Consider the following 27777-nt stretch of genomic DNA (forward strand, 5'->3'; position numbering starts at 1 on the left):
TCACGTAGATTTTACGTCAGATTTTGCGTCGTAATTGCCTTGAGCGCGGAGGCTCTTGCGTGACTCATTGTGCGTAGCTCAAGCAAAAGTACCGAGAGAAGGGGGAATGTCGGCTTGTGAATGATCGGTGTGTGAGGCGGCAGGGACCGTTAACGTTATGGGTGAGACTGCCTCTGTCAACCGCTGCTACAGTTTAGCACAACGCCTCGTTTTGAAATGCTGCAATTATGGTTTTGCGTAGAATCGGTTGCACAATTTGAACAATTTGCTCCTGTTTAGCTACGGCAGTTGTCGGAGCAACCAACGCCCAGTCCGCCTCCACTTGGATGGGTTGCTATGCTAGCAGGCTAGTAGCTAGCTTCTGCTCGCTGTGTAACCCAACGGGAGTGTCATTTCCTGTCGCTAGCTTTGTAGCGAAGTATTTTATCAAACGGTGCTCTCTGTCCTTTGTTAACGTATCGAATAAGATACCAAAATTGGCCCTTCGTAGTTATATCTGCTTTTGAAAGCTCAACCGAGAGCAGCAGCCGTTTGATACCTAGGCATGCTAGTGTCGTGTTTTCTGTGAAACTGCCTACTATGATGCTAAGTTTTGTGCCCTGAAGTTACGGGTAAATGACAGGAAACGTTTGCGAGCTGCTGTGGCTTCCTGCGCGATTAAATCCTCCCACCTTTGGTCCCAGGAGGTTCGTTTTGTTCTCAAAATTCGTACTCAGAATCTGTACAGCCGGTGGTTTTGCTTAAGCTGACATGACTGGAGCGTTTGTTTTAGGCAGGCAGAATCAGACCTGAAGTCAGGTTAGACATAAGGAGGTTAGGGCTGCCATCTAATCTGGATTACAGTGGATCTAGCACCTCGGAGTTCACGTTTTGGCTCTAAAAATGGTCGCCTTCGCTTTGCAAATCGGTAACCTGGAGCCTTGCATCCGCTTTATTCGTTTACTCTCAAAAATAAAAGCTGATATGTGTATGTTCTGTCGAATAAAGAAGAGGCCTGCTGAATCTGCATGAAGACACTACAACTGAACTGAGTCCTCCACCTGCCACCACTTCCTCTGGCAGACCTCTCAGATTCTACCGGAAAGGAAACACGGTTGTGATTTGAAATTGCAAGCCTCTTCTAGGTTAATCAGGGGCACGATAACCGTCACGTTTCCTAGTTTGAGTGCCCGGTTCATTGCACTCCTCAATTCATCTTGAGCTACTAAAACCGAGCTGCACATCCTGTAGACAGATCAGCGTTATCACGTCCTAGAATCGCGCTGGAGACGAGTGGGCTGGTGTTGGCAGGCAGAAGATGCTCTGGCACGAGGAGCTGAAATCCTCCTCTAGCCACAGGCGTAAAGAAAAGGCTATAATGCTGCACGGTCCTTGCTTTATGATGCTGCTGACATTAAAGAAGCTAGTGGAGTGGAACGTGTACAACTCTGGCCTACTGTCTGGGTCGTTACAGTTGCACGGATCACGAACACTTTTGCCCCGAGCTCCTAAACTTAGAAAACAAAACCAGAATCATTTGTTTGTCAGATGACCTGATATTGATTTTTTTTTTTTGTTGTTGTTGTTGCTTATTTCTGTGCTTTTATTTTATTTTTCATCTTTTCTTGCGACCCTGGGGATACTGGATCTTTCTGCACACTGCAACCACATTACACGGATCAACACCACACAGCTGTAAGTATAGAAATGGTGGTTTATGCTTCACATATTTGCTTTGAAAAAAACAAATATGTCAGAATGAAAACCATATTGCATAGTGGATAGCAGCTGTTAAAATATAAGGTAGGATGCAAATTGTGTCAGAGTTATCGGTCTTGTGAATCGCTCCTTTCTTTGTTTATGTCAGAAATTGCTCAGATTCTGCTAAGAAGGATACTTGGCAGCGAGCTATTCTGGGAATATTGAGTCCCCGCTATTCTGCAGTTAGGGAGGAATACATGGCTTAAATCTAATAATAACCTTTTTTATTTTTATTTTTACAGCAACAAAAGAACCTGGATGGATACGTTGGCTTTGCAAGCCTCCCCAACCAAGTGTACAGGAAGTCTGTCAAGCGGGGCTTTGAGTTCACCCTCATGGTTGTGGGTAAGAACCCTCTTTGCTCGGCCCATTAATGTAGTTTGTTTTTCAGAGAATGATACAGCTGTGCATGTCCGTGAAACCGTATCTATGTGCAGGGAGCAGCCCCTGCCATTGTCGTGTTAAATACAGTCAAAGAAGTTTTGATCGTTGGATTTCTGCTGTGTTTCATCTGTGTCAAGTCTTCCAGAAGTGAAACATTTGGTTTGGATTTATCTAAAACTGTACTCGGCATGTCAGAAATGGACACTTTTTTTTTCACCCCAAATGCCTGGATGTGGCTGTTGACTCTGGGCCAAGATGTTCCTCAGCCCTATTTGGAGGGAAAACGCGTCCCAGGGTCACAACCATTTCCTGTGGCGGGACCTACATAGTTTTTGCTGAGCATGCCTCTGAAGAATGCTGCATTTTGTTCACAGCCGACAGTTGTTTCTACATGGTTTTTGAGACTTTTTTTTTTTTTTTTGCTTCTAGAGTTTTTGGTACCATAAAATATTGTAATAACTGTTCACTTGGATTTTGCTTCCACCCATGCTGAGAGATGCAGCAATCAATCTGCTTGATATTGGAGCTGGTTAAACTGCCTCTTGATTGTTTCTGATTGCTAATCAACAGGTCATATAATTAAAAATTTAATTAAATGTATCAAAATGAAGAACTCTCGCCATTACAGTATGGACTGTGATGCACTTTAAGTTAGGTCAGGATTATGCTTTTGTGCACAAATGGGGTCATTCAGTTGTGTTCTGGTTGAAAACTACTAAACTACTCTATATTTTTCTCTCTTTTTGATGTATGTTTGATGTATTGGGGTAAGAAAATAGGAATCAGTAAAAGTCAGAACTGGCAGATCAGACCTCAAAGAAAACAGGAAATTTGTGTTGACCAAGAAAAGCCTGATTGGTGCATTGTTGTTCTCTGTTTTCGACTATATCTTTATTTCCAAAGTAATCCCTGAGAAGATTAAAAACGTCATGGCAACAAGGACAGCAGAGGAGGTCCTCTGGGCTTTCTGATACTTAAATGCATGCTATTGTTTTCACACACACACACACACACACACACACACTCAGCGTTCAGCTGTTCTTGGCTCTGATCTACCGCAGGCCCACATGCGACGTGTTACTTGTGTGGTGCGAAAGAGGAAAGGAGGAAGAGAGCGTTACTGCATCACCATCAATGACTGGCACGTCTATCCATAGCTCATAAAACACGTGACCCACAACCTGTTCGCACATCACCAGGCTGCTTTTTTTTTTTTTTCAGAGCTCCATCGCCACTTCCTAATGCATTTGCCAAACCAATACACCCGTTGCACACAGGCTAACATAATATGTCAGACAAACGTTGCAGTCCAAGCGCTGCACGTTACCCTTTAACAGTAGCTCTGGGTGTAAACACTGCTTGGTTAAATATTGACTTCTGGCCATCAGCCAAGCCAGCCTGTGCCAGTGGTCATTTCCACTAATGATCCTTTTCACTGGGCGCCTGGAAACAGGGCACACAATGGTCAGCTAAGTTTGAGAAGAGTTCGAGACCACACAGCCAGTCGGTGACACATAACAAGAGCCATTGTCTGCTTTGTTTTCTTAGCCCTTTAACTGCTTAACCCAAATAGATTGATATCTCTGGCCAAAGTCAGAGCGGGGACGCCACATGGCCCGTGATTGAGGAAGACAGCAGTGAACTTTGTCTTGAACATTTCATTCCAAATTGTGTCGTAAATTCTAACATTTGAGTCACTTGTTAAAGTGTGCGTGTCAGCATCTTCTCCAAATGCTGATGTGTCTTCTTGGTTTTTTTTCTCTCTGTTTCCAGGTGAGTCAGGACTGGGGAAGTCAACCTTGATTAATTCCCTGTTCCTAACAGACCTGTACTCAACGGAGTATCCTGGACCTTCACACAGAATCAAAAAGACTGTACAGGTACAATCCTTAGGGGGGAAAAATGCTCGCTGTGTTAAAATGAGCTAAACATGCCTTCTTGTGCTACTTTCTAACACATAATGTTGGATATAGAAGTGCCAATCAACTGACCAGATATCAGAATCAGGTAGTTTAGCCTCGACCGGCTTTGATCTGTGATTACAAAGTTGAATACATTTTTACAAATGTTTTATTTGTAAAAATGTTTTAATGGATATAATAGTTTCCTATTATATCCATTAAAAATGGGCACTTGTGTCATTTTTGGGCAAAAACACCACAGACACGTCTTTAGCTGACAGATAAAGTTCAGGGACTTCCAAGTCCCTGAACCTGATGGGTAAATGGGATTATCATTTAATTCTTCAAATGTTCTGCTGATTTCACACTACTATGTAAAAAAAACTTGTCCTTAAAATACCTAATTGGATTCAGTGGGTCAGACCCTAAAGAAAACCAGAAATGTGTGCTGTGTGATTTTGATTGAATGTTACCTGGCCTTTAGCAACATTGCTTACAAATGCAAATGTTCTGCAAGCGTATTTTATAATTATATTATTGTCGCTAAATATAAACATGTTGCTTTTGGACCTCAAAAGCAACATGTCTTTTTTTTCTGGGGGGGGGGGGGGGGGGGGGTTGTGGTGATGTTTTGAGGTGAAGTAACAACCCGTAATGACAGTTTTACATGTCCCTGTGTGGTGTAAAATTTAATGAAACAAACAGTGGAATTTTTTTTCCGCAACGAAAACAATATGATAACAATAACATTATAAACAATATAATTACCCGTCCATAACTCCCATTCAAAGGGCGTTGCGAATAAGGTTAGCCACAAGGCAGCTCACAAGAAAAACAAGGATGTTTGTTTTGAAGAAAACAGTGCGGAGAGATTTGTTGTTTCTCTCACTTCAATAATTGATCTTTTAGTGACGGGGCACAAAAAAAAGCATAATGCTGGACAGAAATCCCTTGTTTGCTTTTATTTCATCTTCTGAGTAGCTGGTGCACAAACAAGCGCGTTGTCACCTCCCGTGAGACAGAAGTAAAATGCATGTCTCTGGTAGAAGCACTGTGGTTCTAGTGGCCCAAACATACTGGGAATTTGGGTTTTAACACGGTCCAAGCTGTCTGCAGATGGTAAAAGTTGGATTATAATTTTATATCACATGTTTTTAACTGCAGTTACACCTTTTCCACTGTAGGGCGTCTTAAAGGGGCCTAGTCACAAAAGAAAAGCCAAAAAACACACTATTTTTTGGACTATAAGGCGCACTTAAAATCCTTAAATTTTCTAAAAAAATAAATAAAAATTATGGTGCGCCTTTATATATGATTGCCATTGTGCTTACTGACTGATTTTATGTGGTGCAATGCATTCAAAAATCTGTCAAAATGTGTAAGTACGACTTTAGTAAGCAACGAATCCACTCTCTCATTGGATATTCAGAGCATTAGAGTACACTGTGTCACTACATGATAGGACCCCTGAGCTGTCTACAAGACTGCCTGACTGTAATGTCTTACATGAATGCACTTCTAGTTTAGACATTAGGAAGAATAGCTAAAGAATATTGGGAAGAATATTTAGTGCGCGTTATAGTCGGATGCCCCTTATGGTCCGAAAAATACAGTATATTCATCTTCAAAGAAAACCATATACACGGTTTGTCCTGATAGGTATGCTCACATCTCCCAGCAGTACCGCAGAACTATCAGAAAGTAACATGAATGCTCCGAGTTACTTACTGTTTATTTTCGTACCCCTGCTGGACGTCGCTGACTCGCTCAGCTCCATTGCTTCTCATCAGCTGTTTTCATCCAGAACTTTTAAAATATTGCAAAAAAGATCATTTGCATCAGACGTGTTTCTATTTACTGGTTTGTAGCGAATCGACCAGGCGACACTCAGCGTGATGTCGTCACATGTTGGCTGTAATAAACAGGAAGTAGAGGTTGCTAACGAGCACATACCACAGATCAGTAATGGAGCGAGGCTTTAATGAATTGCTGATTTCATTGAATTTTTTTTTACGGAGGAGACTAAGAAAAGCTTGAGTCTTTGTCGGTCCACACGTATCTGTTGTTGCTTCCAGACCTGTTAACGAGCGTTATGGGAAGCAGGTAGTGTGGAGAATCAGTACATAACCATCAGACGAGTGTCCTGTTAATTATGTTCAGCTCTACAGCGACATACTGTGCATAAAACACATTGATTTACAGGATTAAAATGATCAGGAACCAGTCCAGTTATATTTAAGAACTTTGTTTTGACACTAAATTTAACCTATTTCACCCCTGATGTGAAGACTGTAACAGATTTAGTGAGTGAAATTTACAGCTTCATAGCTGAAATTAGACTTAACGCCCTGTAAAAGAAGCCTGTATTATCTTATTCTTAAAAACATTGTTGAATTTCAGAAGCTTGTGGTGCTAATTCTGTCTGACTCATGTGTGAAACTATTGCTAGGTGCTCCAGGTGCTCCTGGTGCTTCTGTGTTTTGCTGGTTTCTTAGGATGGTTAAGTAATGGCACAGTATAAGAAGGCAGGTTACTACATGCCGCCTGCTGCTAAATATTTGCTGCAGTACGTGTAATATTGTCTGAAAGGATTCTGGCTCTTGATGATTATGATTTTCATAGCCGTCTGATTGCACATATTTAATAACATGGTACAGTAATTCTTTAAAGGGACAGTTCAGTTGTTGTGATGTAGAGTTCTTGTTTTATACTCAGTATATGTTTCACCTGCAGCACAGAACTTACTTAGTGAACTGATTTTGATTAAACAGACCAGTTTTCCAGGTAATACAGGTATTAAACACATTGAATTATATGGTAATTTATAATTTGCCCCATTGAAACAAGATTGCCTTCACAGAACAGCTGTATACTACCAGTAAATGACATTCAGCACTATCCTATTCAGTTACTATTTTAGCTACTAGTTATCTTAACTGTGACTTTGTTTTATTAGTTTTACAATACTATTATCTCATTTTGCCTGTGAAGCACTTTGGTTACTCTATAGTGTGTTATAGTGCTATATAAATAAGGATTAATTGATTAATAGCTGAATTCTGAATCGATTGGTCGCTCTGGATTTTATTTAGATGTATTCCAATTATAGGGTCTAACTAAATACAAATGCAGTTTCCCGTTTATTAGATTTTTATTTGTCAAAATGTAAAGCATTTTTCATTTTCCTCAACTTTATAGCTGGGTGTAGGGGTGTGCACTTTGAACTTTATATCTTCTCATAATATTTTCTAGTACTGTTGTGAAAATGATAAGTGGTGATTTTAAAAAACTACTTATAACTTCTTTGCTGTGTTTTTTTTAAGGTAACTGGCTGTGACTGCAATCATAGCCCCATAAACATTCATACATACATACATTCAAAATAAGCTTCATCAGGACACTAACTTAACAAAGAAGTGTGATTTGTCACTAAACTGCATCACAGTAAATGCATTTAATCATATTTTTGAATTTTTTGATATTTGTTGATGCTTTCAAGGAACCAACAGTGTAGAAATTATTTTATTTGCTTCTTAACATGCTTCTTGTTAAGAAATTTGATAATGATAATGAGATAAAAACCCACCAGTAATTGGGTGCCATTTTATGTTTATCATATAAAATCCGAAGAAAATATACTAAGGTTTCTGGTTGCAATGGGGGGAAATGTGGGAGGGGTTAAAAGGTGTGAATACTTCTGCTTTGCAAAAAACTAACTAAGGTAAGCATAGCCTGTCAGGAAGGTGTCTTCTGAAAAGAGGCTTTTGTTTCCTTTAAACCTAAGACACTGATGTATGTGCTGTAGGTTGGGTAGTCGCTGCTTATAATGTCTTAACATGACCTCGCTTCAAAGATCTGAACCATCCCGTCAATGTTTTCTACACGGTTTGCAGCAGAAAGTAACAAAATCCGCCCGCTTATGTGTTCCTTCTGTGCCAGGTGGAGCAATCCAAAGTCTTAATAAAGGAAGGAGGCGTCCAGCTGCTGCTCACAATAGTTGACACCCCGGGCTTCGGAGACGCCGTCGACAACAGCAACTGGTGAGGAGCGCCGCAGCTGCGCCAGCACATGGTTCAGATATTCATCAAACTTCACTGACGGTTCCTAAATAGAACATGTGACCTCTCCTCCGCAGCTGGCAGCCGATCATCGACCACATAGACAGCAAGTTCGAAGACTACCTGAACTCAGAATCACGGGTGAACAGACGGCAGATGCCCGACAGCCGAATCCACTGCTGCCTTTATTTCATCGCCCCCTCTGGACACGGGTCAGTTTCAGCCGCCGGTTTCAGAAGGCTGGTTGGTTTGTCGCCGCGAGCTTAAATTCAGACGCTGAAATGCCCGATTTTTCTTTGAGGACGGTGAAAGGAAGCGAGGAATATTGGTTTGGAAAGTAAGCTGCCGGGACAGGAAGAGTGTGAGAACAGTGGTAGGAAATGAGTAAAGAAATGGAGCAAAGGGCAGAATGCTGGGTCAGCTGTTCCCCAAAGGTCAGAAAAGCATGTTTGTGTTTGTTTGGTTAACTGAATGGCATATTTCATCACCGTAACCTTTGGTATTTTCATTTCAAGTAGGGCTGAACGATTTTGGAAAATAATGTAATTGCGATTTTTTTTTTTTTTTCTTAATATAGCGATTTAATGCGATTTTTTTTTTTTTTTTCCCAGTTTAATTTATCATGTCTTTTTAAACATATACAAACAACAAATCATTTTGTTTCCTCACTGTGCAGATTAGTTGCTAAAAGACCCGCAGCATCTAAACTCAGAGCAGAAATGATTGCGTTCTGCCTACAATATATTTCAACCAAAATTGCAATTTTGACTTTTCTCTGCGTTAACCACAAGCAACAAAAATGGCGTCTAAATAAAGACGTTTGTAAACAAGGACTATTCAAAACAAGAACTTTTAATGTTTCTATTAATCAGAATATTATTCAAGAGAACAGCTTTTAGTTGATTTGGACATCAATTCTTGTTGAACATAAAGTGCAACCATCAAGCAAGTCTATGTATTAAACTGATTGACCTGTACTTAATGCTATGTATGATTATATAAACTCTAAAACAAGTAATAAAATTAGATTATCTCACTGCTGCAACTGTCTTCCCTTCCATGTGGAGGCAAACCCACTTTAAACATTTTACCAACACCTAATGGATGTGTCTAATTCCCTAATTGTTACATAGCCAAAAATTTCAGACTCTGCGATTTGGAAATTGCGTTTTTTTAAATCGCGATTATATTGAAAATGCGATTAATTGTTCAGCCCTAATTTCAAGTACATAAAAAAAAATGGTGCCATAAACCCATCTGTTGTGTTGCTGTACCATCTCCTCCTGGATTAAGCTGTAATTACCTTGTAAAACAGTCGACTTGTGTTGTGAAAAGGGTTAAAAAATTAGGTTTGTAAGAGAGGAACAAGGAGGTGAAAGAGATGGCCATGGGCTTCATAAAGAGATGACCGCGTGGAATTTGAATTATGACGTTTCACAAGCCACAAGATGCTTAACAGCTCTGGGTTGTCTTCTCTTCTTTCTCTAAAGGAGCGTTTAATCTTTTAGTGTCATCTATTCTAATGTCATATCAGTGAAACTGAGGAACATAAATGCTAACTTCCTTCCTCTATTAAAGTATGTCTAGGCAAAGATGACTGTTTTTTTTTTTTTGTTTTTTATACCTTTGACTCTTGAAAGGATCCACAGGACAATTAGCCCCTGGAGAGTTTGTGTCTTTTGATGGCGTGCGGTTACCGTATTTAATGCATATAATCTGCTGCGTGATCTCATGCCCGTTATTCGATGATGGTGTCTCACTTTAAATGGTGAAAAGATGCTTTCTGTCCTTCCGTTTTCTCGTCTCCCTCAGTCTGTCTGCTCTCTCGGGGACATTGTGTTTGTACAAGGCTGTGCTGTGTACGCACACAAGCATTACTTTATTACTGGAGGATGGGCACCGTATGCTCTCACAGAGCAGCCCCTCTCACAGTGGCTGGCCGTTCTCACACAGCAACACATTGACCTCCCATACAGAGAGACGGCCCGGCTGTTGCACGACAGCTCCTTTAACATTCAGAGTTTGACTTGGGGATAGTTTTTAAAATATCAGGTTTTCCTTCACATATTTTTCCTGTTGGGAAAAGGTGGTTCGCCCTCTCTGTGTTGGGGGTCAGTCTCTGCCTAGAGCAGAGGAGTTTAACTATTTCGGTGTCTTGTTCACCGGTGATAATAGGATGGAACAGGAGATGGACAGACGGATTGGGCCTCGTCTGCGGTAATCCGGGCGCTGCTCCGGTTTGTTGTGGCGAAGAAAGAGCTGAGCAACGAAACATAGTTCTCAATTAACCGGTCCGTCTACTTACCCTCACCTATAGCCATGAGGTATGGATCATGAGTGAAAGAACAAGATCCCGGATACAATATAATACGCTTCCCCAGAGGGTGCCGGGCTCTGCCTTAGAGATTGGATGAGGAGCTGAAAGTAGAGTCAGTTTGGGTGTTCAATCCCCCCCCGGTGCCTCCCTTCAGGGGTTTTCCACACGTCCAACTGGGAGCAGACCCCAGAGAAGATCCAGAACTCACTGGAAGGACTATATACACTGCAAAAATGTAACTAAAAATAAGTAAAATTTTCTTAAAATTAGTGTATCTGCCCTTGATTTGAGCAGGTAAATATGATGATCTGCCAATAGAATAAGATTTGTGCACTTAAAATAGGAACAATTCATCTCTATCATCTTATTTCAAGTGCAGGATGTCTAATTATCTTAATTTAGGGCTCAAAAAACTCATTCCATTGGCAAATTATCATATTTACTTGCTCAGATCAAGGACAGAAACACTGTTTAAGAACATTTTGATTATTTTTAGATCTGTTTTTGCAGTGTATATATATTTACAGGACTTTGAATTGTCTTGTTGCTGAAATGAGCTATATAAATAAAGTTGCCATGCCTATATATCCCTTATGGCCGGGGAACATCTTAGGATCCCCCAGAATCAGCTGGGAGAGGGATGTCTGGGTTGTTGCTGTTTAGGGAAACAGGATATTGCAACATTATTGATTATGATCAACTAGGGATGAGCGATATGGAACAAAAATTCGATATATTTAAGGCTGAATCCCAATATTCGATATTTATCTCCAATTGTTTTTCTTTTCATGAAGTCATTATGAAAGGCTTCTGTAAATCCAAATGTCTCCAGTTGTAAATAAATAGGAAACATGGCTGAAAAGTAACCAGTTGGAATACATAAAAGTACAATTATAACCCAACATAGCCCATCTTGACATAAACGATATAGTCTCATCTTATATCTCTTTAAAAAAATCTTGATATTTTTAAATATTAAGGTTTGTTTCTTTCCACCATCATCATTATCATCACAGCATTCTCCCTGAGCTTAAAATATTTGCCCCTAAGTTTTATGTCAGGGATGGACATAGATTAAACAGATTCAACTGACCAAATATACTATTGGCAAACCTAAATTTTAACATATGGCTCCTGAAATATTATAACCTACTAAATCTTGTATCCGAGCAAGAATTGCTGATTGCAATATTGCTAACGTGACCAGCCAGATTGATATGTTCTGCACATTATCAATCTGTGGCTGCTCCCTTTGAATCCGTTCGGGGAAAGGAGGGACGTTCAGCAGAACTCTCCGAGCTGATTGGGCGAAGCGACAACTAGTGCCCGCCTACCAAAGGTTGGTTTTAACCAATCACGGTACTGTATTAAAATGTAAGCAGCGCACATCTTGAGAAACCACAAGAACCAGTCAAGTGAATTTCTCCTATGTGAGATCCATAAAGACTATCTTATCTTATCTTAAGGCAGTTGTTGCTGTTCTTCTTTCAAAGATGAAGTTGTAGGTTTATGACAAAACAGATGTGATAGCAGCAGCTACAGCTACACGTGCGTAACGCGCTGCCGTGTTTATTTTGGTCTGGCTGTCGACTCGTCAGCTTTTGTTTTCTTCATATTTGGTATGTCCCGCCTTAAAGCCATAATACTGCAACATTGAAGCCGAGGCGGTACAAGATGGATTTTGCAAACGCACAAATACCGCGAGAATTCATGTTGCAGGCAAGGTTACAATATTACATGCATTGATATGACGCCGAGTTGCTGTTTAATACATCTTGCAGCTCTTCTAACACTCTGGACCATATCACACGTGACAAACAAAATCAGATTAGAAGTTTTAGTTTGATTAATGTGTAGTTGACACAAATGTTATTTCACTGCATGATGCTGTTTACATTTTTAAACAAGAAAAGCCTCTTGTTTCTGCTGTTTACATGGTAACATACACTGTGCAACTGTAGGATTTAAAACAAGATGGCCTCTTATTTCCTGGGTCTGGTTTGCATAGCTGTGCTTTGTTGAGCTGAAGCAGAAAACCCGAAAGAGTTTTGAATTATTTCAGTCGGACTTTTTCTATTGCGTTAAAACTTAATGTGTAAACCCATTTGTCTACAGTATATATTGTATATGTGGTTTTGACTGAGAAAAACCAGATCCGTATATGATGGGAAACTGTCTTAAAGTTGTTTTTTGTAACACAACAATACCAGAATGCTCTGTTCCCCGTTCTGCTCATACTCTGATCAGAGGTTTATTCCGTGTCCTATTTAATGTTCAGTCAAGCTGATGTTGTCGAACAGCTAAAGCTGTTTAAGTTTTAGCCTAATTAGTGTGGCATTATGGGAAATTGCCTGTTGCTACGAGGCAATATCGATATGAACGTGTTTCCTCCATGAGAAAGCTGTCATTGTTGTTTAGTGTATTATAGCAGTTTATTATACCTTTTATGACACAACCCAGTAAAGACTAATGCAGACTGTCCCTATGAGGTATTTAATGTTCGGGTTGTTTCTGCTGTAACAAGTTTTTAGATATGTCCTCACAGGGTTTCTGGACGTTTTAGCGACATGCACTATTGCTTTAAAATACCAACTCCAGTGGCAGTGTTGATTTTAACTTTAAATTCTATTGCAGCCTCGCGCAGAGTAGAAGAAAATCAGATTTTATAAATATTTAAGGGAAACTCAATGTTACGACTGTTATTTCTCCAGCTGAGGAGTTCTTTCTCATGACTTTTAGGTTGTTTCTTAGACATAGCAAACATCAGTCAGGCATCACAGATTTCTATATTTGGTTCAAGTCACTTTATCTTTGTTCTGTCTAAGTAGAGCGTTTCCAAGAAACCGTCTTGCCTTTCAGGTCCTTCAATGTGACAGGGAGAAGATTCCTCAGAAGATAGATGTATTTTATGCCTCGTTATTTAGGCCAGATTTGCTGATGAGTCAGCAGAGTTTGCCACTGTTGATCAGATTAAGTCTCATGGACGGTTGTAACTTTATGTTTCTGCAGGCTGAAGCCCTTGGACATTGAGTTCATGAAACGGTTGCATGAAAAAGTCAATGTCATCCCGCTGATCGCCAAAGCAGACACTCTCACTCCGGAGGAATGCCAACAGTTCAAGAAGCAGGTCAGTGGTTTCCACAGCTGCAGAGAAAAAATATCTGTGGCCCTTTTTCTTTTTTTTTTTTCTCCTCTAAATGGAGCTCATCGGTATGAACGCAATGTTCTGCATCACAAAGCAACATCAAATAGACAGCCTGCCTGTTTGGTGTAGCGTCTGTTTATCTTTACGTCGCTACGTCTGTATGCATACAAAAAGGACGTTTGTGGTTCTACTTTTTGTTTTATGTTAAAAGATGTTGCTGGAATTGTGGTAAAGGTTCATCAGCCATGTTATGTTTTGGTTCGGATCACAGTGGAACCTCTATAGTATTCATCTAAATAAAGTTTTTCCCTCCAACAAAAACACTGCATGACTTCTCCAGTGATTTTCCTCCGAATACGGACGTCTAAAATGTCCGGAGCCATGCAGTGCTTCTAAGAATGTAATATTAGATTAGTTAATCTGTTATTTGAAATGGCCTAGTCAAAGTCCTGACCTGAATCCTATTGTTATGCTGTAATAAGACCTTAAAAAGGCCATTAATGCTCAAAAACCTTCCAATGTGGCTGAATTACAACAATTCTGTAAAGATGAGAGAGACGAGATTCCTCCACAGCGCTGGAAAAGACTCAGTGCAGGTTATCGCAAACATTTGATTGAAGTTGTTGCCGCTAAGGGCGGCTCAACCAGTTATTAGGTTTAGGAGGCAATCACCTTTTTACACACAGGGCTATGTAGGTTTGGATTTTCTTTCTCGTTCAATATTAAAAACCTTAATTTAAAAACAGCATTTTGTGTTTACTTGTTTTCTTTTACTGATATTTAAAGTTATTGATGTTTTGAAACGCTTAAGTGTGACAAAGAAGCAAAAAACTCGGAAAGGAAGGGGGAAACATTTTTTCACACCTCTGTATTATTTGAAAGGGTCCCTTTCTGTGAACACAGCCTTTGTTTTTAGATCTGTTGACGTGTTTTACTACATTTCAAGTCTATAAAGATATGTTTGACTTGATTACATAAATCCTCACTGTAAAGAGAAAAATTATTTGTGGAAAGCGAATTCGGACAATTCGAACAAAACGTCTGTCTTTTCTTTGATCACCTCTAATGCTGAATCCAGACAAACGAGGAAAAGTCGAGCCAAAACCAGGACAATTCATCACTAACTAGAGAGTTAGTGCCTCATGGAGCATTTATTTTGTTTGCTGAAAAAACAGATTATTTTAATTTTATGTTAATCCTCCTTAGATCTGGTTTTATTCACTTATTCACTGCTACTTCTCATGCGTTATCAAATGCAACTAAAATGGTATTCGCATAATAACCGTTGTGCAATACTTTGCTTAAACTCAATAAACATAACTGTACATACATAATCAAATATGAAAATATTGTAAATGTGATACTACTCCCTCAAACTTGTAGGAAAAAACCAGTGGTGGTGGATGTCAAAAAAATCACGGATTTTTTTTTATTTTAACTACTTGCCTTAGATATCTGGCTGCTTACCATCGATCCTTGACTTAACGTTCAACAATCCTTCTGAACTTTTATTGTGTTTCCAAAATATTTAATGAAATTACCCGTGCTTTGAGGTGAGCAATCTGTTCTACCCATTGAGTACAAGTCCGCTTGTACCCTGCACCATCGATGCTATCAGACAGTGGAGATGATCTAAAATCATTCAGCTGGTTCTACAGATGCGTCAACATTAAGAAATTACCTGGCGAGTGATTGTCTCAGCTTTATTACATTAGTTTAGTTGTTTGAAGGTCTGTTTTCATTGTTTTCTCTGTCCCTGTGACACTATTAAATCCTCTGTTCAGCAGACCATCCTTTAACACCCTCCCCTTTTACTTCTAGATCATGAGAGAAATCCAAGAGCACAAAATCAAGATTTACGAGTTTCCTGAGACGGATGACGAAGAGGAGAACCGGCTGGTGAAGAAAATTAAAGTATGTAATCTAGTCATGTCAAGTCATGTTTACATACCGGACTGTAGTATTGTAATCCAAGCTCACTTGTTTTAGCTTCTAATGGTTTTAATGAACCTTCGTTGCCCAGGACAAGCTGCCGCTGGCCGTGGTGGGAAGCAACACCATCATTGAGGTGAACAGCAAGAGGGTGAGAGGAAGACAATACCCCTGGGGTGTTGCAGAAGGTGAGACTGTTTAGTTGAACATGCAAACAATTCAGGCACCTAATTGAATCTTCAATATTCATATTGTAAGATGATATTGATTGCCTAAATTAGAAGGATTGTTTTTTTTTTTTGTATCCTTATATTTTAATGACCGTTGTCTGTTATTGTTTCCTCTTAGTTGAAAACAGCGATCATTGTGACTTCACCATCCTCAGGGACATGCTCATCAGGTACTGAAACAAGCAGAAGACCATTTTCTTAAGGTTGCTTAAGAGTTTTTTTTCAGGTTTTAACCAGATTGAAGAATGTACAGAGTTTATGTTTATACAGAAACGGTAAGATAACAAATCCTGTGCATTTATATTAACTCCCTAAATATAACACAATGCAGTTTCCTTCAGAAATCCCCCCGCCATGTCTATAATTTAGCATTGATATGAATTCAGCTGTTCTATGATGGCATCAGATGTTTGTTAGAGAACATTAGTGAACAAACCGCATCATGAGGAGCAAGGAGCGCAGCAGATAAAAGGTTAAAAGCAGGTTTAGATCATACAACAATATCCCAAGCTTTTAAAATCTCACAGAGCGCTTTTCAATCCATTCTGACTAAAGGACTAACATAGTAGAACAGAAAACCTAAAGATGGAAATTCCTAAACTCACAACGTTTTAATGTGTAACGTTTCGGTTCCAGACCCTCATCAGACTAATATGTTTCCTTAATTTAATCATTTTCTAAATGTCTGACCACTTCCAATCATCAAAAAGGTGTACAAAAATATATAGATGATATCCTTGTAGAAATATAGGTTGGTAAAGTTAAGTAAAAAATATTAAAATCGACACATACAAAGACCAATTACTTCTTTGTGTACATATAATTATTTATATCTACATAGAGAGTAACAGGACTTGAACAGTACTCTGATCCAACTGCCTCTGTTTTTTAGAGGATTACTTTGGGTTTAAAATATGAGAAAAGAAACCTTGAATGTTGTTTTGAAAAATGACCTCAAAGCAGAGGTTACGTCTCTGCACTGTTGAGTCAAACTAATACTCTGTTCATCTTCTGTCGTCAGAACTCACATGCAGGACCTGAAGGATGTGACAAACAACGTCCACTATGAAAACTACCGCAGCAGGAAGCTGGCCGCTGTCACCTATAATGGCGTGGACAACAATAAAGCAAAAGGACAGCTGTCCACCAAGTGAGTCCTCGGTTCAGTGTATTATGACCGTCCCACTCCAGTTAAAGGAGAACTTACTAGTCACACTCCACACCTGAGCAAAGAGTTTAGCTTTCAGGTCAAGAGAGGTCCCGGTATTTGTTACACAGCTCCTGTGTTTAAGGTTTGAGAAGGTTTTTATTGTTGTTGCTTCTTAGTCGTGCTTTGCACAAGATAAACCCCAGTTTTGCTATTTCAGTAATAAAAAAAAAGCCCAATGGGAAAGCTAACTGTCTAAAGCTAGGTTTATACTTGACGCATTTGACATTGCGCGCCAATACTGACACAAATGCAGCACTCCCGCTCTAATGCACCTCTGAGTTTTTGTATCTTGGTACGGACCGCGCTCGTGTCATTTGAAATGGGGAAATTTAAATTAAAGAAATTTCCAGCGCAAGTTTGCCTGTACTGACACCTTATAATCCATCTATGAGGGGACAACATAGTGACAAGCAAATGGCACAGACGTTTTAAGCAGCACAACGTTGTTAAATGCTGTGTAGTTACCGTTTATTCTGTGTTTGAAACATACTTTCAGAGGTGAGTTTATTGGCCTAGTCTGTGTACTAACAAGGAGTTTGACTTCTGTTTACATCACTCGCGGCGTAAATCAAGTCTAAAACAACCTTCAGTAAGTAAAGCCATTAGCTTTAGTAAAGCTATTTGTTTCTCAAACCTTATTAAAAAAGGTCCACATGTGACAAAAAGACTAATGTAGAGGTTCTCACATGTTTTAAATACTGCACTTACATCCACATCAAGTATAAACATCTACAGCGATCTGGAGACCCGGTAATACTCACATTTTGGGGTTTCACGCTGCTCTGCGTGGAGCCAGAAAAGGCGCTGCAGACTTTTATACTTGTGGTTCCTTTGGCCTCGGAAGTCGGGACTCACGAGTCGCCGATTACGTCGTCTCCGCCTGTTTGCGTTCCAGTTTCCCTCGGTCGGACAGTAGGAAAAAACATGGACGCTCGCAATGTTGTTAAAACAATTACAATGACAGTAACGCTGTTCCAGGCGGTATTTTGTGCAAATTAACAGCTGAAATATCCCGTCTTTTGAACACTGAAGGGTAGCACCTGTATGACTGACTAATTATAAAAATACTAGAGAGCAGCTGCAAGCAATCCAAATGACGAGGTTTTACTCAACGTCGCTGCGAGTAGCAGCCGTCATGAATGCAGAAGTGGGGTACTGTCCTGTTGCACCGACTTTCCGACTCGTAATACCGACTTTAGGAGCCGTTCCAGTTCAATTTGCCAATCCGGATGTCGTGAATCCCGACTACCGAGGATAAATTGAACGCACTATTCACCCGATGCAGGTGCAGTGTTATGCGAACACACTAGGGGGCAGTACAGAACATAACCACTGAAAATGAGAAGAAACCACTGAGCTATATAATACACTGGAGTGCTGATTTTGCCGAAAAACTGAAGTCACTGGCCGCCATCTTGCTACTCCCTACTCTCACAGAATCCCATAGGATTTGGTTGCAACAACAAGCAGTTTTCTGGCTGTGTGAAAACGTTTCACAGGTAATTCAGTCGATGTACTAAAACTATCAACTACTAGGAAATTAGGTGCTGAAATATTTTACATGTTATTCATATTAAATATATATATATATGTATATGTAAGTATGTGTATATGTATACACATGTAAATATATGTTTTTGTATATTGTTATTTATATATTTATAAATGTTAAATATATAAATTTAAAGGAATAAAATGCAAAATATTTCAGCACATGACTTTCTCAGTACTTGATAGTTTTAGAACATAACATAAAATTATATGGCATTTGACATTTTAAAAGTCTTAAGCCCCCCCTGAACATGAGAAAATCCTCGTTATTCGATGCTGTAGCGCACATATTCCCTAGTTACTGGGGGGAAATAGGGAGTACCAATATGGCGGCTGGTGGCTTCAAAGCGACTCGTTCAAACAGCGGGCGATTAGCACTCCAGTGTATAATATAGCTCAGTGGAAGAAACGCTTAACGTCACACAACCAAAATGTTCGCACGCAGGATGACAAACCCGTAAGAGGAAGAGCTGATGTGTTTATGGCCGCTAAACAGAAATAAACGTCATAGGGGGTACGTTTGTCCATCGTGTACAGAAAGCCGTGAAGACGGTTCAGTGCGTCAAGTGTTAGCCTAGCTTAAGCTAACTTACGCCGTAGACTACACACTGCTGATCCTAACACACAGCTAAATACCCGAGCACCGCTGCTAATGTGGCACAGCCTACTTACATCCACTCTTTTCTGTTTTCCATTTGCAGTGAGAAGTTAGCTCCATGTCACAGATTGCATTTCATGATACTTATATAGCTTATAGATCTGGTTTTGTTTTAGTGCATGACCTCATTGCATGGTGTGTCTGTGTGTGTTTTTGTGTTTTTTTTTTAGTATGGAGACAGTTGATGGAATGTAAGTGACCAACTTTTTCACCTCCATTTTGTTCAAGCGTTCATCATCCTTCCTCTTTGCTCCTCCAGTGGCTGCGTTCGTGTGTGTTCTCCTCTCCGCTCCTCCTCCTCTCGTTGCCGTCAGATGGTCACTGTTATATTTTGTCAGCAGAAAGCTGATTTGTTTCTCCTCCTTTTAAAAAGCCATGTTTTCCAGTCTGGGTCGGGTGCTTTCATTTTTCTTTTCCAGTGGACAAACTTTTTCCACCGTAGCGACTGTGAGCCCCGCTTGTTGACACGCGAGGCGTCTGGAGTGGTTGCCTGTAAATGAGACGAAAATTAAGTGTGACAAGGCATCCAGAGAAAAAGCCTGGAGACTAGTTTAAAAGATTACAAGAAAATTTGGTGGCTCTTACTCATTTAAAGCTGTTCAGAGGAAACGTACCAACAGTAACCAATCCTCATGTCTCATAACTTCACACTTTTCCTCTTTTCCAGGCAACCGCTCCACATATTTCAGGGCATTTCTGTTAATGTTTAAATGGCAAATAACCCCCTTTGGGTTTGCTTTTACTAAAATTTAATAATGAACTACTTCTACTAACGCTGCAGTTAACCTTCCTTATCCCTCCTGTGTTCTTCCTAAATGCCTTCTTGCGGTGCTTTTCCAGTTCCTGTCTTGGTCTTGTTGGACTCAGTCTTTCCTAAAGCTTTTTCCTGTAGCTCCTTCCTGTTCCTCTCATGTGTTGGATTTTCGTGGAAAAGCAGGATAATGTTTCCAGAAGAATTTTACCGCCAGGCCTCATTTATCAAAAAGCGGTGTGGAGTTCCCCCATATGATTTATGAAGCCATGCCCATACTGGCCAGTCTCAACGTACAGCCATATTTGGATCAACTCGGCATTACATGCCTAACTCTTATTTATCTGTAGTTTTTATGGCCTCACCTACAGAATTTGGATGAATGAAAGACAATGAAAGCTACGTTTTACTCTTAATTAAGTGACTGCATTCTGATAAAAGATTGGCATAAGAGATAAATAAATATACAAAGTTCCTGGGTAAATATGTTGTTTTTATTACCATACATGACAAATTTAAGTATGAAACAGTGAAGAAGTGGATAATGTCCTGCCAGCATCTGAAAGGCCCCAGACGCGTCAGTTTATGACGCTGCAGATATCAAACGTGACTCTGCAGTGTTGTGCAGAACTGCACAGGCCAAAAATATGTTTCTCAATTTCTCAGACAGCGAGCCACATCCTGTTCACTTACCCTGAAGTGGTGCACAGCCCCCCCCCCCCGTCCCCCCCCCCCGCTCCCGCTGAAACTTCCCACCTGCACTGTTAGGAGTCCTAAAAACACGACTAGATTTGGCCAGGCCTTAGAGGATGAAATTACCATAATGGCCTTTCATTAATAATCTGCTTAATCCTGGAGCATTGACTCTTTAAACATCCTCTCATGCCGGTCATGAGCTCATGGTTTTTCATTTCTGGATTCAAACCAGTAGCGGTAACATTTTTATTTTAAGCGCAGCAGTCGTCCTCCTCATCAATCCTCAATTGTAGCGCACAAAACATGTCACCTAAAACTTTTAAGCTGCTGAACATCTCCATCTATTAGCTCAGACAAATTCAGCACCAGAGGATTTTCATCAGCTGCGCTACAAATCCACCCTGACATAATTATCATTTTCTACACAAACCACCACCCAGTGTAATTAACGCTTGCATTCAAATTAAATATTAATAATTATAAAGTCAGTGTAAGAGGGGATCCCACTGTTTGTCAGGAGGAAAAAACAGAAAAAGCAGAGAGGTGATCTTCGTGCTTCCTTTCTACTGAAGATGTGCACATAAAAAAACGACAGGAAGTCTTAGTTTATTCATGAAATCACTGGTTGAGCCGACGCCGCCGCCGCATGTCTGATTGTTTCTCTAATTCTCTTTTGTGCCCTGTGGCCGCTCGGCAGGAGTCCCCTGGCCCAGATGGAGGAGGAGAGGCGAGAGCACGTGACTAAGATGAAGAAGATGGAGATGGAAATGGAGCAGGTGTTCGAGATGAAAGTCAAGGAGAAAGTGCAGAAGCTCAAAGACTCTGAGGCGGAGGTAACGCACACGCAGACGGCTGTGGCGCCTCAGTCAGGCTCGGCTGTTTCCTGCCGTTATTGCAGACGTGTGTTTGTGGTTAGAAGTGTGAATGAAGTGTGCGAGGCCAACCGGCGGGTTAGAAGTAATTAATGTTTGTTATTTCAGGCTGTTGTCTGTCCTTCTGGACCACAACACCACAGTTGTTGGCGTGAAATGATTTGCAAACTGGCTCCTCTGTTTTAATCCACGACATAAAAATCTGTTAAACCAGGGTTCCCGCGGATCCTTAAAAAGTCTTAAAAGGCATTGAAGTCTGTAATTTAAAACCAAGGCCTTAATTGGTATTAAAATGTCTTAAATCAGTCTTTCTTAGGTCTTAAAATTGTTACCAGGTCATAAATAGGATTTTATTTTTGTAATCCTTACCAAACGGTAAAATAATTGACACAATTATATTTTTTTAAATTTACCAAACGGCTCAATGTAACCATTATTGATTCCGTCCCGATAGCGGAACCGATAAAAACTGTTGCGGCCGGACCATAGCTGCGAAAAATGTTGTGGTTTTTAAAACTGATTTATAGATTATCTTAGTAGGGAAAAAAACAAAGTTTGTGAATTCAGTTCAGTAGTTGTTAAAAATATATCTATAATTTGTGTGTTTTTTAGCTTCCTTCCTGTATGGAATGTTTTTCAAAATTTAAAACTAGTCTACTGGGCCAGAAAATAATGGTTTATGTTAAAATAAACATTTGGGTGAAGTTGTCGCAACCAGGTTTATCTTGTTTATCGTGAAGTTGGTCTTAACTTTTTATTTCAAGTGGCATTAAAAGGTCTTAAAAAGTCTTGAATTGAACTTGCCATATGCTGTAGGAACACTGTAAACTGTTTTTGCTCAGTTAATAACTAATTACCAACTGATGAAGGCCTCAGAGTACTGAAACGTCCTTTATGCTTTTTTTTTATAAGTGTAACAACTCTGTTGAAGGTCAGATACCCATAAAAAAAATCTATTTTTCTTTCTCTTAGGACCTTAAGAGTGGAAAAACATTGGTCTCTTTTTTTATTTGTTCAGCTGGCATTTAGCTTTAATTTCTAAACCTGCGTAGGCGGAAGGTTTGGCCCTAAGCACATGTTTAAAATTTAGGCTGCCACCTCTCGTTATGTTGCAGCTTCAGCGGCGTCACGAGCAGATGAAGAAAAACCTGGAGGCTCAGCATAAGGAGCTGGAGGAGAAGAGGCGCGTCTTTGAGGAGGAGCGGTCAAACTGGGAGCTCCAGCAGCGGATTGAGCAGCAGAAAATGGAGGCCACCAGGTACGGCTGACGCACTCATTACTACGCCGTCCTGAAAGTCCGGGCTTTGATTTCATGATTTTTCCAAAACGGGGCCGTGGAGGGAAACCTAGTCCCTAGTAACATCCTCCATCTCATTCTGGGTGAACCCAAGCATTCCCAGACCTGCATATATAATCCCTACAACAAGCTCAGGGTCTCCTACCGGGGTCTCCTCCCGGCAGGACGTGTCCAGAAAGCCTTCAAAGGGAGGCGTCCTGGTTTTAATGTCCAAACCATCTTAACTGGCTATTGCTGATGTGTAGAAGCAGCGACTAACGAAGCTCCTCACCACGTCTCCAAGCCGAGCCTGGCCTCCCTCCAGAGTAAAGCTGGGTTTGGTTAAGAACCTCACGATTCGATTTGATGTCGATTCGGTGTTGATTTAAATGTTTCAATATTGGATTTATTCTGTAAAAAGTAGCAGTACACAATACATTTTAGATATTTATATTTTGCACTGATATACTATGATCATCCATAGTACATCAGTGCATGTGTTAATATTTTTGAGCAATTAAATTAAGTATCAATGTAGAGTACAAATGTGACAATACTGTATTAACATTGAAGAAAAGTGCCTGCAAACCTAAATTATTCCCTTTTCCTCTTAGAAACTGGAATAATCCTCCTCATTTTTTAACAATAGCACATATGAAAATAAAGCATTAGTGCAGTGATACTTGGGACGAATATGAAGAGCAAACTATTATAGTACTATAGTAGTATTATAGTATACTGCTGGACTGGGGAGACAAAAGGTCTGGGGGTTACAGACTGGCCCACTTTCAACTGCTGGGTGGAAATTTCAATGAAAAACAGGTATGCATCAGTTACAGCTAATGTCAAGGTTTTTACTCTCAAACGGCAAACATAAAATACAGCAACAACATACAGTACGCAGCCTTTAAGGTGAACTATTAAACAGTTTCTGCCCTTGCAGCAAAGTAACCTTCAAACTTAACATGACTCCATGTCATGAGGCGAGGTTGGCGAACCCGAATTCAGCCACACAGAGTTACGTTTTAAGAAGTTTATTGAAGACGCTGAAATGGTGGTGACAGTGAGAATCAGCATTTTTAGCACATCCAACTTAAGTTCATCTTTAGTATAAATGTTTAAATGTATTGATGAATTTTCACTCAGGAACAAGACACCGGGAGGCTGACCCCCAGCCCCACATCTGATGTGGTAATGCAGGGTTTAGTAATGGTAATAATAGTAATAGTAATATCATCTTTATTGTCATTGAAACATACATTACCACAAAATTTGTTCTCTGCTTTTAACCCATCACCCTTGGGGAGCAGTGGGCTGCCATGTGTGGCGTCCGGGGAGCAATCTGAGGTTAAGGGTCTTGCTCAGGGACCCAGAGTGCAGACTGTGGGGATAGAACCGGGTACGTGCATCCTTCTCTGAGTGCACTGCTCTGACCACTAGGCCAACACTCCCCATACACCGAGACGCAGATCAGTAGGCAATTTGGGGGGTTAAGTGCCTTCCACATCGACATGTGGCAAGGGAATCTAACCCACAACCTTCTGATTGCCAGATGACTACTCAACCTATCAAGCCACAGTCGCCCTAGTTGTTTGCTCCAGCAAATTGGGTCATTCTGCCGCTAGTTGAACGTCGAGTATTTCAAGTAGACAAACAACGCTTACCCCAAGGTGGTGGGAACCCTGGGGTGAAATTTAAATAGCTATTATTTTTGACTTTGTGTTTGAACAATACATATTTCATCCAGGATAATCCAGTACTCATTTAGTACAAGTTGTATTGATTCTGAATAATCAAAAATATTTCTGACGACAAAAATTGGGATAAAAGTGATTAGAAAACCCAACTTGGTAAAACAAAAATAAAAGAAATTGTACTCGTGTTCAAAATGGCAAGGAAAAAAACTGAAATGGGAATATTTTAGGAACCCTGTTCCATCCATCCTCTGCTTATCTTTGTCTGGTAAGACAGAAACATTTCAGACATTCTTTCCCCAGAGACTCTCACCAGCCGTTCCCAGGCTGAACAGCCTAAATAATCCCTCCACTGACCTCTGCATCTTCCCACAGTCTCCTTCATGGTGGAGCTGAGTGAAATCCCACAATTCCATGTTTGTCACATTAGTGCTGCAAATGTTTTGTTTGTGTGGCTTTCTTTTAAAAAAAAAAAAAAATTATAAGGGTCCTCCATTATCTAAGATATAAAAAATGTTGCCAATGTTGAATGACCTTTAAAAAAATTTTATGGTGGCAGAACCAAAAGTTTAAACCCATTTTTGTTAGATTCGATCAAATGATTGAGGTGAGCAGGTCAGAAACGAACAACTTAGATCGGGGGTGTCCAAACTTTTCTGCTCGCGGCCCAAAACTATCAGGTCAAAAGCATTCGAGAGCCAAAAATAACAGAATCACGCAATTGTTGTGAATATTTTTTAGCTGCTCTACGAAATTTGATCATTTTACATGAACAGATTATTTCATAATTGTATTTAGCCAATTTTAGTAAATGAATTCCAATTAGATTTTAATGCACCAAAGTCTGCAGTTGAGTAAAAGTTTTTTTTATTGACGTGGTCCTATTTACTATAAAATTAAAGAGCATGTAAAATGTGTAGTTATTAAAACAAGAATGTTTTATGTTGTACCTAACATTCAATTGTAAGATTTTAATTGCCTGTAATAATTTTGGCCTAATTAAAAATAAAAAGTTTCCATCTGCATCAGCCACCAGTGCTGGTTGGCGAAATCTCTCTTGAAATGCAATTGGGGGGGGGGGGCAAAATCAGCACTTTGAACACGCCTGACTTAAATGTTAATCCATCCATCCATCCATCCATTTTCCAAACCGCTTTATCCCTCATGGGTTCGCGGGGGTTGCTGGTGCCTATATCCAGCGTTCACTGGTAATATTAAATAAATTATTTTGTTCCTATAAACAGAATTCAGATAAATTTGGGATCAAATGTTAGGCGAGTGAAGTGTTGATTACGACTAACACACTGCAAACACTGATCTAAAAATAAGTAAAATGTTCTTAAAATTAGTGTATTTATCCTTGATTTGAGCAGGTAAATAAGATTATCTGCCAATGGAATGAGTATTTTGACCCCTAAAATAAGATAATTAGACATACTGCACTTGAAATAAGATGATTGAGATGAATTGTTCCTATTTTAAGTGCAAAATTCTTATTCCATTGGCAAATCATCTTATTTACCTGCTCAAATCAAGGACAAATACACAGATTTTAAGAATATTTTACTTATTTCTAGTTCCGTTTTTGCTGTGCAAGAACCCAAACTGAAAGCAATGAGTTTTGTTTGGGTGGGAGGGGACGTGGGACAGGAGGTAGAAGTCGGACCACAAACGTCCCGTTGCTTCATCTTATGCCTTTTGTGTTGCAGGACTCTGGAGAAAAACAAAAAGAAAGGAAAGATCTTCTAGAGACAGTCAGCGCGACCAGTTCCAGTTATTTCTGTTTGCCAACGTTGCCGGTCAGAACGCCAGAATGTGGCGCTCTGATACCACCTTCATCTCCTCTCTTCTTCCTCATTCTCCCTCGCGCTTGTGCTCTACCTGCTCCCAGCCACTAGAGGTCATACTCGGGCCAGTTTTTTATTTTTTATTTTATTGTTTTCTTCCATGTGGGGACGGAGGGGAGTCTGCGTACAGCCAGAACCGCATCCACAGAGCCCCTCTCACTGCCCCCGGGACTCACCGCCATCGTTAAGGAATGGGTTTACTTTAACAGCAGCAAAACAAAAAGCTCCCTTTCAGTAAGGCCAACCCCACGTTATTATTTTAATTATTATTGATGTTTATTATTGTGGTTGTTCTGACTCAATACTGTCCCCGCCCTCAGCTACTGCTCTTTATTTTTCATCCCCAAGGTGGCTTTAAATGACCCGTGTGTACAGATTTATGGAGAGCGAAGACAAAACTGAATTCTCGTGAGTTGCGTTTGATAGCTGAACAATCAGTTTCTGTTGAATTTCATGTTTACAGGAAAGAAACAGTGTTTGAAAATGAATCTGATCTCACACGTTAAAATAAGAAGAGGACGGGGTTGTTAATTGAAACCTGCAAACCTCGTCTCTTGACTAAAATGAGACCGGAAAAACTTGAGATCATGAGAAAATATAGCATGCACCTTGGGCCTTTTTAAAGACTATTAAAAAAAATGGCTAAAGTTCATTTTTTTCTGAAGTGTAACAAGTTCTTTTTCCTCCGTGTTTAGCTATTTCTTCTAGCCTTGGACCATCATTTATAATAATTGTTATATTTCACTTTAGTTTATTTTTATATATATACCGAGCCAGCTGAAGTAATAACTTTTGTATGTTTAGTAAATTCTCACAGACTGACAGCGGTGTCTTCTGTTGAACTCGCATAAAAGTCCTGTGGGTGCTTTAAAAAGATAAATTGGCGTCGTCACAGCGGAAATGGATTAGTGGAAACGAAGAGTCAACACCACATTTTGCTTTGGCTATGTACTCCATCTGTATTTTTAATTTTATTTTTCATTTGTAATGTACAAAGTCACTTAATAAACATGTGATTGAATTTACCAGTGTGATGGTTTGCTATGAAAATCATAGATAGATAGATAGATAGATAGATAGATAGATAGATAGATAGATAGAGGACCAATAAAAAAGAACAAATTTAAATGGTGTCCTGTCTGGCAATGTGAGGTTTTACTTTCACAAGTGGAAGCCTTACTGCTTTCGCCATAGTGCTCTGCTTGATTTATACATGCAAGTAGCTTTATTATAATTTATGCAGGTAATATTTGATGTTAAATGGACACTGAAACAAGAAGGTAGAAGAGAAAAAAGGTGAAAGAGAAAAGGGAGAGAATGATAAATCCTCAGTCTGCTTCTTCACCTGCAAAGAGAGATGTAAAAAGAACAGCAAAACCAGCCGATAAAGTATTACAGATACAATCAAGTAAAGCCTTGATACCATCACTGAAGAATATACAGTATTAATACAACGCGTATAAAGTGACAGCTGAAGATAATACCATACCAATTTTATTTATAAAGCACTTTAAA

At 39.8% G+C, this 27777-nt stretch overlaps 1 protein-coding gene across 2 annotated transcripts; it reads left to right on the forward strand.

Moving 5' to 3' along the window:
- Window positions 1-34: 34 nt before the first annotated feature.
- Window positions 35-27287, forward strand: sept7b (septin 7b). Of its 2 annotated transcripts, XM_036135321.1 has the most exons (15): window positions 35-161; window positions 1673-1674; window positions 1983-2085; window positions 3898-4004; window positions 7965-8065; window positions 8161-8295; window positions 13410-13527; window positions 15367-15459; window positions 15569-15665; window positions 15826-15877; window positions 16729-16857; window positions 19297-19317; window positions 21271-21406; window positions 22561-22703; window positions 26125-27287. In XM_036135321.1, the coding sequence occupies exons 1-15, from the start codon at window positions 158-160 to the stop codon at window positions 26162-26164; spliced, it is 1281 nt and encodes a 426-aa protein (XP_035991214.1). In that variant the 5' UTR covers window positions 35-157; the 3' UTR covers window positions 26165-27287. The 2 variants fall into 2 exon arrangements, with proteins under 2 accessions (XP_035991214.1, XP_035991215.1); XM_036135322.1 differs by lacking the exon at window positions 19297-19317.
- The last annotated feature ends 490 nt before the right edge of the window (window positions 27288-27777 follow it).

Source organism: Fundulus heteroclitus, chromosome 3 (genome assembly GCF_011125445.2).
Source record: "Fundulus heteroclitus isolate FHET01 chromosome 3, MU-UCD_Fhet_4.1, whole genome shotgun sequence".
Lineage (NCBI taxonomy): Eukaryota > Metazoa > Chordata > Actinopteri > Cyprinodontiformes > Fundulidae > Fundulus > Fundulus heteroclitus.